Below are 18,406 nucleotides of genomic sequence, written 5' to 3'. Positions count from 1 at the left end.
ATTCACGCTCAACATAAGCAAATGTAGCTGTTTGTAATACGCTGACAGAAAGAACCATTATTGTATGGTTACACAATTGCAGAACAGTCGCTGGAAGCAGCTATTTCCATAAAATACCTATGAGTAGGCCAATACACACGTGGAGGTTTGAAGTGGAACTTACAGATAAAATTTTACGCGAGTAAGGTACATGCAGATTGGTACAGTGGAAGAAACCCTATGAAATGTAGTCCATCAACGAAACGAAACACTCGTCCAACCAGTACTTTAATATCGCTCGTCAGTTTTGAATCCGCACCAGAGGACTGGAAGACGAGATAGAGGAGTTCAAAAGAGGAGCAGCGCCTTTCGCCATGGGTTCATTCAGTAAGCGTCAAAGCGTCATGGAGATGCTAAGTCAACTGCAGTGGTAGGAACTGCAATATAGAAGCTCCACAGTATGGTTGGTCTACGGTTAAAGTTGCAAAGGCGTACGCTTTAGAAGAGCCAACAAATATGTTGCTTTCTCCTATCTATATCTCGCTAAATGACTGATAGAACTGGAGAGATTAGAGCCCACACTGAGGTTTACCAGCAATCGTTCTTCCAGCGAACCATTGGTAACTGGAACAGGGAAAGGCGGAATTGACAGCGGTATACAAAGTACCTCCGCCACATACCCTACGGTCACTTGCGTAGTATAGATGTAGAAAGAAAGTAGGAGTAATATGGAGCTTTACCGACACACATTCCTACATACTGTTCGTAAAGAGAACAAGAAAAACGAACCGACGATGGTACCGGAAGTACGCATTGCCGTGCAACGTGACGTGACTCGCGGTGTGAGGATGTAGATGTAAGCTGCTAATGTCATTATTCGAAGCACCCATGTTTGATCAGCGCCACTGCCGAAGTAGATACGGATTAACGACTCCTAAGCACGTTTCATATCGGCGAAAAAAAGCATTATGTCTGTAAGTGTATAACATGTGATCTACTATGAACTGAAGACAGGTTAGCAATAATCGAAATATTCTTTTAGAACGATGATTTGCCTGCTTTGAATGTAGTATTTAATGGAAAAATTACACTACTTCACTCGTTAGATCTTTGAAGTTTAGAGAACAGGCATAGCCTGCACGGGAACAACGATCGTTAGAAATTAGAACTGCACGATGTTCTGCCATTTTAATTATCATACAATTTACAGTGAGAATTATGGCACTGCTGAAATTCAGGACTGTTTCAGAACTGTCTTACAGCTACAATGTTTTAAGCCAGTTTCCAGAGAACAAAGAATTAGTAACGATTTTCCTTCAGCTGTAATTCATTAATGTATGTAGCATCTTTTACATTCGGCAACACAACTACTGAAACATGATTAGCTACGTTCGCACGTTCTGTCTTCCCGTATTTACGAAAGTCGTTCGACATGGTACCAGAAGGCCGACTACCAACTGTGATACTATCAGAAGACATATCTTAAAAAAGGAGCGACTGTTTTCGTGAAATTTTGACTAATAGAGCCCAGAACGTTTCAATGTACTGTGGATACCAATAGAAACTGAAGTAATATTGGGCGTACCCCAAAGCCGCTTAACAGGATGTCTAAAGATGCCAATATGCGGGTATGTGATCCACTAATCAAAAAAGGTCAGCAGCACCAGCATACTTTATGATGCTATTGCCTACACCAGCGGTCGACAAAATCGTTGGTCAACAAAGCGAAATAACAGTAGAACGACTGAAATTTCTTTCCCAAACCACTTTTAAGACAAACTTCATAGGTAGGTACATTGTTTTAGCTTCTACTCCTGAGCTAATCTTTGTTAAAAATGTGTTCAATTTGAGATATGTTCACAGAGGTCGACCCCTTCCAACGCTCAAATACACATTCCTCTTGTATACATGTTTCGTTCATCCCCTCTGTATGTCCAGACCAACTCAACATATCTTTCTCAGTATTCGACACTACATCTGTTTCTCTACAAGCTCACTAAAGTTAACTTATTTAGTATCAGTGTTTTAAATCTTAGTAATATTGGTACCTTGAATATATATTTTAGGTACCTATAAAATTATATCATGACAATGACTGAGAAACACTAAAGTAAATAATGGTATTGCATCCGATTGGACAGTTCAGGTAAGTCGACTTAGGCCCTATTCTTGGTTTTCATCAGACGAATATTGCTAGTTTACGATTAAAAAAGGTTCATGCTTGCGACTGATTGTATGCATGTATCTAAACACCCGAATAAGGAAAGAACATCTGTTTTTTCACCTGATGAGTCATGCATACTTCTCCAGGTGTTAGAAACCCACATATCTTCGTTCTCCACTCTTTCAAAGCAGACCACCTGTGATGTGAACTAAGTTGATATTTGTTTCCTCCAATATCTCCACATCAGCACAAAGGCGTTCAAATTTCTAGCTCCACAGCTGTTTTTTTTAAACCAAACCACTGTGTTTAAAAGTCGCCAACGTCAATATTGAAGGGCTGGAAAATTTAACTGTTACAATAGCATAAATAGGTGTTTTAACAGTCTGCTGTCGCTATGCTGTTTCCGAATTCGTGAAACATGTGGAAAAGAGCTCCCTCATATTTTGGTGTTTTGAAACAGCAAATGTCATCACAATTATTACCCTAGCGATGTTTCAGCAGACAGTGAATCAAAGTTTATCTTCCAAACCTTTAGCAAAAAGGATAATTTATATTTAAACAATCTCTTCTAACAGTAAAAGAACTTTTGTTTTCCCTGTAGCTTGTGATTAAGCTAATGTAGATGAGACATATGGTCTACCATGAAATACAATTGTTGCATCCATTGAGCATTCGTTAGTCCTGCATACTGAATACCCTTCTCAAGGAGGGTTTCCTTTACTATGGAAGCGAAACGTTTCAGGAAGTTCTCTCTTGATAACCAACGTACCTTCTCATGCAGAGTAACATCTTCGTAGCCTTTGTCCATTTCACATAACTGCTCTCTACACAGGAGATTAAGAGTTTTATCTATAATTGAATTTACAATCTTAGTTATGAATTCTAAAACCTCGCGGCTTACTTCCTGGAAACACCTGCTTACAAAGCGATTGTTGATGTTTGACGTTGTAACTAATATCTCGTGATTCATTCTTTTCTTTCAAAATAGCAACAAATGTGTCTCTTACACCGGTCATACTTTTCGCCCCGTCTTTTGAAACTCAGACAATTTATCAAATGGAATATAATGTTTTTCAATAAACTATTATACCGTTTCCTGTAACATCAGCACCTGTCCGAGGGCAATTCTGAAAGTTCTTCCTTATGACCTGTAGACGATATAAATATAACAGGAAGTGTAAGTTGCAGTGGATCAGCTATGTCGCAAGATTCGTCAACTGCTATTCATAAAAGTGAAATCATTTTAAGGTCTCAAACTTGCTGGTTGGTTATATCGATAGACATTTTGATTGTTCTATCTTCCACTGATTTGGATACATTTATAAAAAAATCACTCGCCTTGTGTACATTTTTTCCGTCTATTGACGCTGGATGTAATGTTAACTGTAAGTTCATCAGTTGTGTCGCACTATGGTAACCGTGCTTCACATGGTAACTATTTTTGGCACCTAATTCACCTTCACGTAGCAACAGAGGTAAGTGGAATCACATCATCGCCAGTCAGTGGCGCCCTACCTGGTGAGATGCGGGGGGGGGGGGGGGGGGGGGGCGCGCAAGAGGTGACCGACCCTCCACTAAGCACTCAAGGAAAGGGAAAAAACAGTGTCATCAGGTATTTTTCTTATAGGAAAATGATTTAAAAGTCGCTATTATGCATGTTTTTAACAAAGTTGGAACTAACTTTCCTGATGACAACTTAAAAGTTGCCATTTGTCTACCAAAATATTAAAAATATTTTATGCCCCTGGTTTGCTGCCCCCTCTCTGCCATAAAAACTGCTGTATTGACACTTATCGCCAGTAAAAACTATTTCGTGCTACTCTGAAATTGCGTCAAATCCAAGCGTCATTTCGCTTCCCAGATAACGCTTAACGTTATCCAACATTAGACCTTTTTATTAACTACTGCTAAGTAATAATAATGCCTGTTTTGGAAAGAGTGCTGTATCACTACTAATTTTAGTGGGTTTCATGCACAAAAATTGGCATTCCGCTTATGAACGATGAAATTCTTAGAATATGACAGTTTCATTCGGAGTTCAATTACAACTTTCATTTGCTACATAGTGTTTCGTTTCCAAAATAGTTCGAAGTCTGGTAACTAAACTATTTGGTATCTCCAAAGTCGAAGATGTATCACGAAATCTATAAGGCTTTTCTACAACTTGGCCACCGCCAAACGGCTGCCGTGTATAAACACTTTGCTAAATGATTTTATGTTGCTTCCAGGTAATGGAGAAGCATATGCAAAATGGAAATGTGGTCGGATTTCTGAGTGTACTGTGGCGCTATAAACTGTAGTAGTTCCAGATGGATTTCGCAATCTTGCCTTATTGTTTCGAAAAGACAGAAAATTAGCACAATACAATTAATTGACGATAAAGCATTGGTAGCTGAAAGTGAACAGTAATTACGTTTTGTGCTAAATGTAATGGAACATGTGCTAGCTGTAGGCTAAGATATGCGCATGGATCAGAAATACGTCACAAGTGGACATTCTGGAGGACTAGATATTACAGCTAGGAAAGGAAAGATTTCTGTAGATTGTTTATACCTGGGAAGCAGAAGAGAGAAATATGAGTCACACGGAAGACATGGAAGCAACGACGTTTAGCAACAGCAGTTCGTCTCCAAGAAACACTAAACTAACCACATCGGTGTAGCGCAACAGGAAGTACGTGCCAAGTATGCGAATATACACTTAATGAGTTCGTCTTTAACTTAAACGCCTCAGGTTACATTTCATTTTTCATCTTACAGTATTTTGGTGCTAATTACCACTAAGCGACTGAACTGTATTAGTATATTGCACTGAGAGCTGTTATACGTCCACATTAACAAGGCGCTGGTTATTACTTTAATTACATTTTGCTCTATGTTGTTGTTGTTGTTGTTGTTGTTGTTGTTGTTGTTTTCAGTCCTGAGACTGGTTTGATGCAGCTCTCCACGCTACTCTATCCTGTGCAAGCTTCATCTGCCAGTACTTACTGCAACCTACATCCTTCTGAATCTGCTCTATATAGCCGAAAAATCGCCATGTTTAGTGCTTAGACAATACGGAACTGGTAGCAAAAAATAGCAAGACCTATTGTGTCCTTCCATTCTTTTGTTACTATGTGCTAGCCGCTTTGAATTCATGGAGATTCAGATTACATCGGCGCTTCATATTCCCTTAATATCTCTTAACTGAAACTATAAGCAATGAAGGTTGTAATGCAACTGCTTGTTCTGTATCAAGTACTAATAAATGAAAGAAAGATGCAGTTCTCTACCACCCTTTCAAAGTAAACAGCCTAGTATCTCAAAAATGTATCATGTTGCAAAATCTTAAGGGTTATCAGACAAACACGCTAACTGATGGTTTTCAGACAAGTGAATCTTGTTGAGAGTAATACAAGTCGGCCTACTTCTGTTGCGACATGCTGATTAAGATGGCTCTTACAACAAATTACCACAAAAGACTGCTTGACGGCACGAGTTTTAATGCATTTACATGCCACAGTTCTGAACTTATTTTTCGGCGTTGCCTCTTTTTCCGCAATCTGTCCTAGCACTACTCACGCTCAGATGTTCCCTTGTGGTTGCAATACAAACTTGAGAAATTTCTCCAAAGGAACGGAAGTACAGTAAAACCTGTGGAGAGCAAAGATGTACAGTCTAGATATTTTGTAGTTTGACTTAAGTGTTGTGTGCGTAGCTGAGTAGATAATTTTGCACACTCCATAGGTTAACACGTATGTTTAGCGAGCGATTGTCAGATTGAGGGGTTCCAATAGCATGGTTTCCATATTCAGCTGACAATTTTCTTTGATTTCTGACTATAGGTGTATTTAAAGGCATTGGTGTACTTTAGATACCCTGATACACATTATGAAGGCACTTCCTAAAAAATTTCAAAAATATTTGTGTTACCATCCAGTTTGGTTCCATTCCATGTAAAAATGTGTGAAATTTTCGTGCAGTAGGACAAGGAGGAGGTACGTCCTTTAATATCCGAAGACAGAAAATCAATAAAAATTTAAAACCGTAAGTTTTGCAAAACATGACAACATGACAAATTTATTAATAAGCTAACGTATGTAAGTTGTTTGTCCAACTACCTCAGAAGAACGCATTCTTATGTTAAATAGCGTTTCTCTACAAGTTCTGCGTCTCAAAACCAACGTGATTTCTAGTCGCGGAATCGAAAAGTTATCCCAGAGTTGGAACGCCGTTCTAAATAGTGAAGGAAAATATATTATTGGTGACAAGTATCTGTTATGCGTGTGTTTTTATTAAACTTATGGAGATACGCTACGAACTTGTGCACCAATCCAGTATACACCATGATTGATCATTCCTTCATTCTAGGACACACAATGGAATAGCTGACAGTTCTTGTTACCTTTGAATATTTTTATCAGTATATTTTCTGCTGTGTGGTTGCATATAATGGGCATTTGACGCAAGTTTTTCTTATGCAGCTGACCATTTTCCTTCTTTACTACCTACATCTCTCGAGACTGATTTACAACCTAGCTCACTCTAGACGTTTTTAACGACATATTGTTCCAGTCTGGGTGACGGACAACAAGAATGCATATCACTGCGTGACTTACTAGTCATCATATTTTTCAGTTCATATTTAACTTCCTTTTGCGATTTGATCCACCTGAAGGTTTTTGTTCAAAACAACCTAAACTAGTCACCAAGCTTAAATTGTGTATGTAAACTGGTGTAGGCAGTAAAAGCTTTTTGTATTAAGTTTTTCTGCTCAATGCCTTGCTATTTAGTGAAAGTGTTAGGTAACACAGTATGAGAAATTAGAAACGAAATACGAAGCACTAGAAGAATAATCGATTCAAAGATCCACGAAATAAGGACATACGGAATAGAAAAAAAAATTTACACATACAGTGCAAAAACAATGAATTGCAGCACAGTATGCCTAACACGGAATCGTGAACTTATCTAGAAATATTAGAACTATCAAGGGTAAAATTCTAGGTCCAACAAGAGGATAAGAGGCCTGGAAATCAAGACAATGATTAAATGCCAAAATAAACGAAACGGGTAAGAGGTCTGTCGTGTTTATACAGAATGAATTTTAAACACCCAAGATAATGTAGCAGTCCATTTTTATTCTTATTTACAATTATGATCTATGTTTTTGGTTAAATGCTTTAGCAAATCAAGTACTCGTTAAGTAACATTTGCCCTATTACTTTTTTTTACTAGAAAGTGTAGGACACGTATAAAACTTTACCTCTATTTTCGAGGCAAGTTGGCCCAAGTAGCAGGAAAAAATTTTTCACCAATCTTAAGAACCAATCGAGGCATTGCAGAATATAGATTTAGCTGAGTTGGTATGCCACTGGCTTCCATTCAGTACATAACCAAGTCCCTCACGAGTTTGAAAAAAGTAATTTCAATACAACTTGTTTTCTCGTATATGAAAAACTTTACCAGAAAAGCCCTTTAAAGAGTTTGAAAAGAATCTTTCATCTCGAATCCAGTAGTTTGGGTCTGTAGCGTAACAGCTTAGTAACTACCAACTCGCACCCCCAGTGGCTTTTTAAGCACGAGTTCAATGTTATTCGTGAAAAGGGGAAACCCAAGTAGAAATAACGATGTCCATATGCTTACAGGAATGTATAGTGATTGTAAGAAACGATTCATACTTCCGGGTGTTCAGTGTATATTCAATATGTCCTACGATAAATACCTTCCAACTATAAAGGCTTGGGTGTCTGATGATGTTTGGTTTGTGGGGCGCTCAACTGCGTGGTTATCAGCGCCCGTACAATTTCCCAATCTTTGCTCAGTCCAATTTCGCCACTTTCCTGGATGATGATGAAATGATGAGGACAACACAAACACCCAGTCATCTCGAGGCAGGTGAAAATCCCTGACCCCGCCGGGAATCGAACCCGGGACCCCGTGCTCGGGAAGCGAGAACGCTACCGCGAGACCACGAGCGGCGGACGCTTGGGTGTCTGCCAGCTATACATCAACACCTCGCTATTTGCTAAGCAACAATGGTAATATGCTAGCGTGAGTTACTATTCTCAACGTTATTAACCTCTCCGGGTAGTTATCTAGATTAGCAAAACCAATATTTACCAGCGTTCTTACTCTTCGTTTGCTCTTTGCTTCCAATATTTGATTCATTTCCTTTCTATAAATTACGAAAAAAGGATATAGTGACCACAGTGATACTGCCTTTTTGTTTAAACGTTTTTACTAAAGTGTGTGGTAACAGCTATAGTGTAGTTCCAGGCTGAGAGAACTGGAAGATTGTAGTTTGCATGCGAGCTCGCGAAACCAGTCAATGTTCCATGGTAATACTTTTGTTATATTCCTTCGTTATATTTACCTGACGGCTACCAACCCCTATTTCCCCACTGCTGACTTACCTTTCCAAGTTCTAAATATGTTTGAAGACGTTATTTAAACCCCATAAAACCTCTGTAGTCCTAAATGCATCACAATACATCTAGAATACGAGTGGTCCCACGTCGTCATTGTTGCTATAGTAGTTACGTAAAGCTCATGTAAGTTCTCTTGTTTACAGATTCATTGATCAAAGCTTCCTTTTTCTTTAACTTTGAGGGGCAAATTGGCTGTGTCTTAGATACCAATTCAATAAACGGGTCGCTTTCTTAGTAAAGCACTCCTTTATGTCAGGTAACATACAGGAGCCAAAACGGCGCTAGTAGGTGCGTAAAACTAAGGACCAGTAAAGTTGGTAACGCAATGTAAAAAGGAACGAATATAGGGGAGAGCTTAAATGAACAATTGTAACGAGTCACGCTCGTAGTAGCGTGCTAAAGGTTAAAAGACAACTGGCGTCCATCGCTCAAAGCAAACGGATGGTCTCATTGCTCACCATTTGCGAATAAGCTACCCAGCTGACTACCAGCTTCTTTATGTAATAAAAACTCCAAGAACTATAAACTGTGCTCTTGACAGAAAATAGTACTAAATCCAAATTTTATATCAAGCAATTAATTAGTAAGTAAGTTTAAATACAGCGTACAATTTGCTGCAATGGAGAAATTCATTTTGGAATCCGTAATTTGTTTATATTTCAGCTTACCTCTATTCTTAGTTTCAACACCGTACGTAAATACTCGCAGCTTGGCCGATAATATGAACATGTTAAGCTGTTAATGGTAAAAGTAAGCTACTACGCTTTGGTGTCGACTTAATATCTGTATTCCCGAGTGGAGCAGTCTTTGTGCCTGTCGAAATGTCAGAGTACCATTGGAAAGAATTATTCGCCTAACAGTGTGATAATAGTCCTGCGAGCAGTCTGGTATTTTACGGCTGCAAGGTATTCTAAGATAAGAGTTTCGCCCGTAGCAAAATATGCGTCGTATATTTCTCTATTCCTACCACCATGAAACATGGACGTTGCCGTTGGTGGGGAGGCTTGCATGCCTCAGCGATACAGATAGCCGTACCGTAGGTGCAACCACAACGGAAGGGTATCTATTGAGAGGCCAGTCAAACGTGTGGTTCCTGAAGAGGGGCAGCAGCCTTTTCAGTAGTTGCAGGGGCAACAGTCTGGATGATTGACTGATCTGGCCTTGTAACACCAACCAAAACGGCCTTGCTGTGCTGGTACTGCGAACGGCTGAAAGCAAGAGGAAACTACAGCCGTAATTTTTCCCAAGGGCATGCAGCTTTACTGTATGGTTAAATGATAATGGCGTCCTCTTGGGTAAAACATTCCGGAGTTAAAATAGTCCCCCATTCGGATCTCCGAGCGGGGACTACTCGAGAGGACGTCGTTATCAGGAGAAAGAAATCTGACGTTCTACAGATCGGAGCGTGGAATGTCAGATCCCTTAATCGGGCAGGTAGGTTAGAAAATTTAAAAAGGGAAATAGATAGGTTAAAGTTAGATATAGTGGGAATTAGTGAAGTTCGGTGGCAGGAGAAACAAGACTTCTTGTCAGGTGACTACAGTGTTATAAACACAAAATCAAATAAGGGTAATGCAGGAGTAGGTTTAATAATGAATAGGAAAATAGGAATGCGGGTAAGCTACTACAAACAGCATAGTGAACGCATTATTGTGGCCAAGATAGATACGAAGCCCACACCTACCACAGTAGTACAAGTTTATATGCCAACTAGCTCCGCAGATGAAGAAATTGAAATGTATGATGAAATAAAAGAAATTATTCAGATAGTGAAGGGAGATGAAAATTTAATAGTTATGGGTGACTGAAATTCCTCAGTAGGAAAAGGGAGAGAAGGAAATGTAGTAGGTGAATATGGATTGAGGGTAAGAAACGAAAGAGGAAGCCGCCTGGTAGAATTTTGCACAGAGCACAACCTAATCATAGCTAACACTTGGTTTAAGAATCATAATAGAAGATTGTATACATAGAAGAAGCCTGGAGATACTAAAAGGTATCAGATTATATAATGGTAAGACAAATTTAGGAACCAGGTTTTAAATTCTAAGACATTTCCAGGGACAGATGTGGACTGACCACAATCTATTGATTATGAACTTTAGATTAAAACTGAAGAAACTGCAAAAAGGCGGGAATTTAAGGAGATGGGACCTGGATAAACTGAAAGAACCAGAGGTTGTACAGAGTTTCAGGGACAGCATAAGGGAACAATTGACAGGAATGGGGGAAAAGAAGTACAGTAGAAGAAGAATGGGTACCTCTGAGGGATGAAGTGGTGAAGGCAGCAGAGGAGCAAGTAGGTAAAAAGACGAGAGCTAGTAGAAATCCTTGGGTAACAGAAGAAATATTGAATTTAATTGATGAAAGGAGAAAATATAAAAATGCAGTAAATGAAGCAGGCAAAAAGGAATACAAACGTCTCAAAAATGAGATCGACAGGAAGTGCAAAATGGCTAAGCAGGGATAGCTAGAGGACAAATATAAGGATGTAGAGGCTTATCTCACACGGGGTAAGATAGATACTGCCTACAGGAAAATTAAAGAGACCTTTGGAGAAAGGAGAGCCAGTTGTATGAATATCAAGAGCTCAGATGGAAACCCAGTTCTAAGCAAAGAAGGGAAAGCAGAAAGGTGGAAGGAGTATATAGAGGGTCTATACAAGGGCGACGTACTTGAGGACAATATTGTGGAGATGGAAGAGGATGTAGATGAAGATCAAATGATGGGAGATACGATACTGCGTGAAGAGTTTGACAGCACTGGAAGACCTGAGTCGAAACAAGGCCCCAGGAGTAGACAACTTTCCATTAGAACTACTGACAGCCGTGGGAGAGCCAGTCCTGACAAAACTCTACCATCTGGAAAGCAAGATGTATGAGACAGGCGAAATACCCTCAGACTTCAAGAAGAATATAATAATTCCAATCCCAAAGAAAGCAGGTGTTGACAGATGTGAAAATTACCGAACTATCAGTCTAATAAATCACAGCTGCAAAATACTAACGCGAATTCTTTACAGACGAATGGAAAAACTAGTAGAAGCCGACTTTGGGGAAGATCAGTTTGGATTCCGTAGAAATATTGGAACACATGAGGCAATACTGACCCTACGACTTATCTTAGAAGCTATATTAAGGAAAGAAACCTACGTTCCTAGCATTTGTAGACTTAGAGAAAGCTTTTGACAATGTTGACTGGAATACTCTTTCAAATTCTGAAGGTGGCAGGGATAAAATACAGGGAGCGAAAAGCTATTTGCAATTTGTACAGAAACTAGATGGCAGTTACAAGAGTCGAGGGACATCAAAGGGAAGCAGTGGTTGGGAAGGGAGTGAGACATGGTTGTAGCCTCTCCCCGATGTTGTTCAATCTATATATTGAGCAAGCAGTAAAGGAAACAAAAGAAAAATTCGGAATAGGTGTTAAAATCCATGGAGAAGAAATAAAAACTTTGAGGTTCGACGATGACATTGTAATTCTCTCAGAGACAGCAAAGGACTTGGAAGAGCAGTTGAACGGAATGGATAGTATCTTGAAATGAGGATATAAGATGAACATCAACAAAAGCAAAACAAGGATAATTAAATGTAGTCTAAGTCGGGTGATGCTGAGGGTATTAGATTAGGATATGAGACGCTTAAAGTAGTTAAGGAGTTTTGCTACTTGGAGAGCAAAATAACTGATGATGGTCGAAGTAGAGAGAATATACAATGTAAACTGGCAATGGCAAGGAAAGCGTTTCTGAAGAGAAATTTGTTAACATCTAGTATTGATTTAAGTGTCAGGATGTCGTTTCTGAGAGCATTTGTATGGAGTGTAGCCATGTATGGAAGTGAAACATGGACGATAAATAGTTTGGGCAAGAAGAAAATAGAAGCTTTCGAAATGTGTTGCTACAGAAGAATGCTGCAGATTAGATGGGTAGATCACATAATTAATGAGTAAGTATTGAATAGGATTGGGGAGAAGAGAAGTTTGTGGCACAACTTGACGAGAAGAAGGGATCGGTTGGTAGGACATGTTCCGAGGCATCAAGGGATCACCAATTTAGTATTGGAGGGCAGCGTGGAGGGTAATAATCGTAGAGGGAGACGAAGAGATGAATACACTAAACAGATACAGAAGGGTGTAGGTTGCAGTAGGTACTGGGAGATGAAGCTTGCACAGGATAGAGTAGCATGGAGAGCTCCATCAAACCGGTCTCAGGACTGAAGACAACAACAATTTCTCTATTACGCAGTACGAACATTGAGATTTACTTTGCAATTTTATTCATTTTTAACAAAAAACGCGTTAAATGTAGTGCAGGTGTTCACTACCAAGGATTGTTTACGAAACAATCTGGCTGAACCAGTTACAATGTAGGGTTCATAAGTCAACGTAACATGTTAAATAAAGAGTGACGAATGTGAGCCTCAAGGCTTAATTTTCAATCACATTCATTCACTGGCTTCGCTATCGCACAACCAAATTCGCCTTTCGATCTAACCTAGAGGTCGAGCTACGCTACGTATCATTTCGTCATCACATTGAAGATTCCAAGATTTTAATGGAGGCGGTGGGAGTAGAGGGAACCAACTAACAAGATTCCTAAGATTGTTTAGCAGTCCACTTGTATTCTTATTTGCAGACTTATCTATATTTTTGGTTCCATGCTTCAGAAAATATACTTTAACATTTTTATTGTTAATTTTGTTTTTTTTTACTAGAAAGTGCAGGACACGTATAAAACTTTGCCTCTATTTTCGACTGTCAACTAGAAGTAATCGTAGAAACTATGACGAAAGTGTGTTGGAGGAAAGTCAGTCTATTTCATACTTTGTTAGTGTCAAACTATGGGCGAAATACAGGGTCTCTCTAAAGTCACTGTCCATTTGTGCGTGTGCGTCTATAAAGTGAAATTTCCGGAAAAACTGATTTGTTGTTTTCTCTTCATTTGCTGGTAACTTCATGAAAGATTTTATGCACCGAACGGGTTGCACGGGCATTGGGGTGTCATATGAAGTTACCAGAGCGGAATTTACCTTTCAAGTCCACAAAGCAGCCCCATTGAGGACAGTTTGCTTGTGAACGAATTTAAACGTACCGGCAGGGTTTGTGATGAGACATGTGATGGACGACCACGCGTATCGGCAGAAACTGTAGCAGGTTCAAATTGCCAATGATAACAGTCCGCAGGCGTCAACTCGACGCTTCAGTTGGGAACTGAATGCCCCTCGCAAAAGTGTGGGAAGTTCTACGTTTCACTCTACGAAATCGTCCTATCACATTCACGTTCTGCTCAATCTTGAGGACGAGGATTTCGCTTTCATCGGGCTGTGTGTTATGGCCTCCTGGAATCTGTAGAGAAGGAGAATGTAATAGACAACTTTTTATTCTCCGATGAAGCCACAAGACACGTTTATGGGAAAATTGACAAACAGCCGAATATGGGCATATGAACAATCACATGAGTGGGAACGTGATACGAAGGTCAATTTGTTTGGGTATGACAAAAACAAAACCCTATTGTCCATTTTTCTTTACCGATAAGTCAACAACAGGTAACATGTTAGAACTGTCCCTTTAACTGCAGCTTCAGGATGAAGGTATACGGGACACAGTTGGGTTTCAGAAACATGGTGCCCTCCATATTTTGCACACTTCGTCCGTGATTGCCTGAACAGAACTTTTCCAGAGGGTGAACTCTGCTGTGGACTTCCCGTTCATTGGACCTTACTACTTTAGACCTTTTTTTGCATAGGGGTGCATCAAATCCCGAGTGTACACTAGCAAAATGAGTGGTCTACCTGATCTAAGGAATTGTATCTGGCCACATTACGGTTGAAATGATAAGGTCTACATTTCGTTCCGCTACTGACTGAGTATGTGCTTCGACCTAGATGGCGGTCATGTAGAAGGGCAATAGAACACATGTAAAACATCACAACAAAACTCATTTTTCAATCACTGTCTTCCTTCACTGAAATTTATAGCGAGTTTAGACATACCCCGCATATACCTTAATATGAACAAGAAAATGTACGAAGTGTTAGCGAGAATGATTCAGACGTCTTTTATTAGCGAAAAGTATCAAATGTGGCGAGATATGAACTGACCAGCACTTAGTCATGCATATATTACAAAAAACTGCATACTAAACGATAACCGATTTTCTGGACATTACATTGGTATTTTATCAAATGCAGTACACACAGCTTCATTGGCGTCAGAATTGATAGAGTCCTCGAATTACAGCCCTCCAAAAGCAACAAGTAGATTTTCTCCATATATTCTATTCGTGAACGGAAGGAATTTTAAATTTCTGGTAAATTATCCTAACTCATGCATTTTATAGTGACTTGTTGAATATATTTGAACACAGCAAAAGTTTGAGAAAATTCCATTTGGTTGCACAAACTGTGTATACTGTATACTTATACAATACTGGGCTACAGCGCAAAAGAATAAAGCTGTCAGCGTAGAAATGCACACGTAACTTTTATTTGGTTTCTTCTTAATTTTCTGTGATATGCTCCGTCGGCAATTGTTTGGAATATCGAGTGAAATAGTCCTAAACTAAAGCTGGTAATCTTTAAGCACACTTTTATTACTGCCTTTTAATAGTTAAGTGTTAAACGCCGCTTAAATATTTCTTAAATCCTCCAAAGTGACCATAGTTATCTTAAAATATAACCGATGACATAAGCAAAATATGGGTTTCATGGGGTAAACAAGGCGTCACGTATGTAAAACACTGTCACAGAAAGCTATCGGCAAAACTGGCGGGATTGAATATCTTAAGAAATAGGAAAGGCTACGCTACAGGTCTACTAGACCTATTTGCCAGACTAGGTAAGAGCAATCAACGTAAACTGGGCAGCTGGCGGCAAAGACAGCTTTCTATTGAAGCTATGTCATACATTTTCGCAAGTAAACAGTACCTACCACGGCACAGAACAGTCAGACGAAACGGGAGGACGTGACGCCGTGTGGAATAAATGGGTCTACCTATAACGCGTCAGGCAGACGTTACCACGTGGCATCGCCGAGTGCGCCGCCTAGCGTCCAGGAAATGTACATATTGAGACGCAATGTGAGACCTCTACTCCCGCACCAATTTATCGGCCAACCGACCAAATTCGTGGCACACACACACAAGTCCCGACCGACGGCACTCCTCGACTACAGCGCCGCCCTGTTGTTCTGATTTGTTTATCTGAAGTTCATTGGGTTTATGTTCTACTAGCTCCCGCTTGGTTTTACACAGATGCAAAAACGGAGGTCTGCCTTGCCAATGTTAGAGGTAACAAAGCCAAAAGAGCAGAGAGAAAGCTGTGGGCAAGGTACTGGCTAATGCAAGGAAAGAAATTCTCTCACATTGTGTTACTTAAGGAGCTGGGCTCGTAAGATTTTCGTAATTATTTAAGAGTGGATGAATCATGCATTTCGGAATTGCCGGACAGTACCAAACCATTCTCAACGAAATGAGTACAGTCATGAGATAGTCTGTAAGCTACGAGGCGAGGTTGTTAGCTACATTCTGATTTCTAGCCATTTTCAGACGTGAAGAGGACCTCAGATTCAGTGCCGTTTATCCTCAAAATTATTAACTAAAATGATTCCTTAAACCTGCAACGTGATATACAACTGACTGAGGAAATATATCATGGTAAAACAAAATAAATACAACAAAATACGTTTATGTATTGTTAATTTATTTATGTATATAGCATAAAAGGTGACCTGTAAGTTTAAGAAACTTATTAAAATTAAAATTCGAAGAAGAAAGACTATACATGATGGTGCAGCACGTCATCTAATAAATACAACATAAACATAAGAAAGGAAGCATTTAGCAACTTTTAGACAAACAAAAAAATCCCACACTTGACTTTTCATGGCAGAGGGCTTTTTTTAACGCCGATAGCAATGAAGATGTAAATTTTATGAATTGAATGTCGATATTTCGGTTTTTAGATTTCATTTCCGATAAGTATAGGGAATAAAACCTAAAAACAGAAATGCAGGAGATCGATAAAATTTTATTCTATATGCTACACGAAACACGAAATCGTTATCGATTCATTAAAAAAAAACTAAAAACGGTGCTTCATTTCTTGCATCTTATATTTCTATTCTCCTCGCTCGACGTGTCCCACAAGCATCTGCAATCTTCAGACTTCTCCAAAAACTCATTCCTTAATGTTTCGTCCGCCTCGAACCCTGTCATGTATACTAGAACAGCCTTTTTTTCCCTTTATTGTTATTTTCAAACCCGTACAAAGAGGCAGGCTGTCAGCAGCACGTTACGCCGCTCTTCAGCCATAGAGTAGATAAATAAACAACAGAAAGAATACACGGATGTGACATAACGGTGGGTAATAAAACAGTAGACACATAAAGACAAACACGGAGCCGTTCACACTCGACGATAATCCACACTACAAACTGTTGTCATGACGCACTAACACTGAAGATGGCGATGGCACAGGTGAACGATGGAGTGTGACGGTGAACACTGAACACTAAACATGACGGCACACACGAGACACTGATGGCGATGATCTCCAGCGCGCGAATGTCCACTGAGCGTGTGCGAGTCCGGGGACCTGCCAAGAGGGGAAGAAGGGTGAGGTGGGGGAGAGGGGAGAACAAAGATGCCAATGGCTGAGGAGATGGGGGGAGGAGGAGAGGGACAGGGGAGGGGAAGCCCGGGGGAGGAGTGGGGAGAAATGGAGGAGGGAGGGAAGAGGGAGAGAAGGGTGGGAGGGTGCCCAAAGGAGCAAAAACAGGAAGAGGGAGGGAGGATCAAAGTTGGTAGCAGGGGTAGATGGAGGGGAGGAGGGCATCATCAGGGAGAGGGAGCTGGCGGAAGCCACCTTGGGAGAGGGTAAAGAGGGTGGAGAGATGAAGACCGGGTGGGATGTGGGAATACAGGTGCAGCAGCGGGCGGGGGCGGGAGAGGATGGGCGAGACAAGCGGGTGAGGAGGATCGAGTTTGCGGGAGGTGTACAGGATCCGTATCCTTTCAAGGAAAAGGAGGAGATGGGGGAACGGAATGAGATCGTACAGGATCCGTGTGGGGGAGGGGAGACGGATGCGATAGGCGAGGCGGAGAGCATGGCATTCAAGGATTTGAAGGGATTTATAAAAAGTAGGGGGGGCGGAAATCCAGTCCGGATGGGCGTAACAAAGGATAGGGCGGATGAGGGATTTATAGGTGTGGAGTATGGTGGAGGGGTCCAGACACCACGTACGGCCGGAAAGGAGCTTGAGGAGACGGAGTCAGGAGTGTGCCTTGGCTTGGATTGTCCGGAGATGGGTGGTCCAGGGGAGTCGACGATCGAGGGTGACGCCAAGGTACTTAAGGGTGGGGGTGAGGGCGATAGGACGGCCATAGATGGTGAGATAGAAATCAAGGAGGCGGAAGGAAGGGGTGGTTTTGCCTACAATGATCGCTTGTGTTTTGGAGGGATTGACCTTGAGCAACCACTGGTTGCACCAAGCGGTGAACCGGTCAAGATTGGATTGCAGTAGGTGTTGGGAGCGCTGCAGGGTGGGGGCAAGGGCAAGGAAGGCGGTGCCATCGGCAAATTGGAGAAGGTGGACGGGGGGTGACGGCGGCAGCATGTCCGCCTTATACAAAAGGTACAGAAGGGGAAAGAGGACGGAGCCTTGGGGCACACCGGCGTAGGGAAAAAAGGTGTAGGAATCTGTGTTATGGATCGTGACGTAGGAAGGACGGTGGGAAAGAAAGGAGTCGATCAGACGGACGTAGTTAATGGGAAGGGCAAAGGTTTGGAGCTTGAAGAGGAGACCGGAATGCCATACGCGGTCATAAGCACGTTCGAGGTCCAGGGAGAGGAAGATTG

At 40.8% G+C, this 18,406-nt stretch overlaps 1 protein-coding gene across 1 annotated transcript in view; it reads right to left on the bottom strand.

The window, feature by feature from the left end:
* The window catches only part of LOC126188469 (synaptic vesicle membrane protein VAT-1 homolog), a 64,049-nt gene extending 50,447 nt beyond the window's left edge, over nt 1-13,602 (bottom strand). Inside the window, exon 1 of the mRNA XM_049930073.1 lies at nt 13,577-13,602. Coding sequence (XP_049786030.1) covers nt 13,577-13,602 — 26 coding nt within the window. The remainder of the gene's footprint in view (nt 1-13,576) is intronic.
* Between the last annotated feature and the right edge of the window lie 4,804 nt (nt 13,603-18,406).

Source organism: Schistocerca cancellata, chromosome 5 (assembly GCF_023864275.1).
Source record: "Schistocerca cancellata isolate TAMUIC-IGC-003103 chromosome 5, iqSchCanc2.1, whole genome shotgun sequence".
Lineage (NCBI taxonomy): Eukaryota > Metazoa > Arthropoda > Insecta > Orthoptera > Acrididae > Schistocerca > Schistocerca cancellata.
This window is presented reverse-complemented; position numbering and strand designations above follow the sequence as displayed.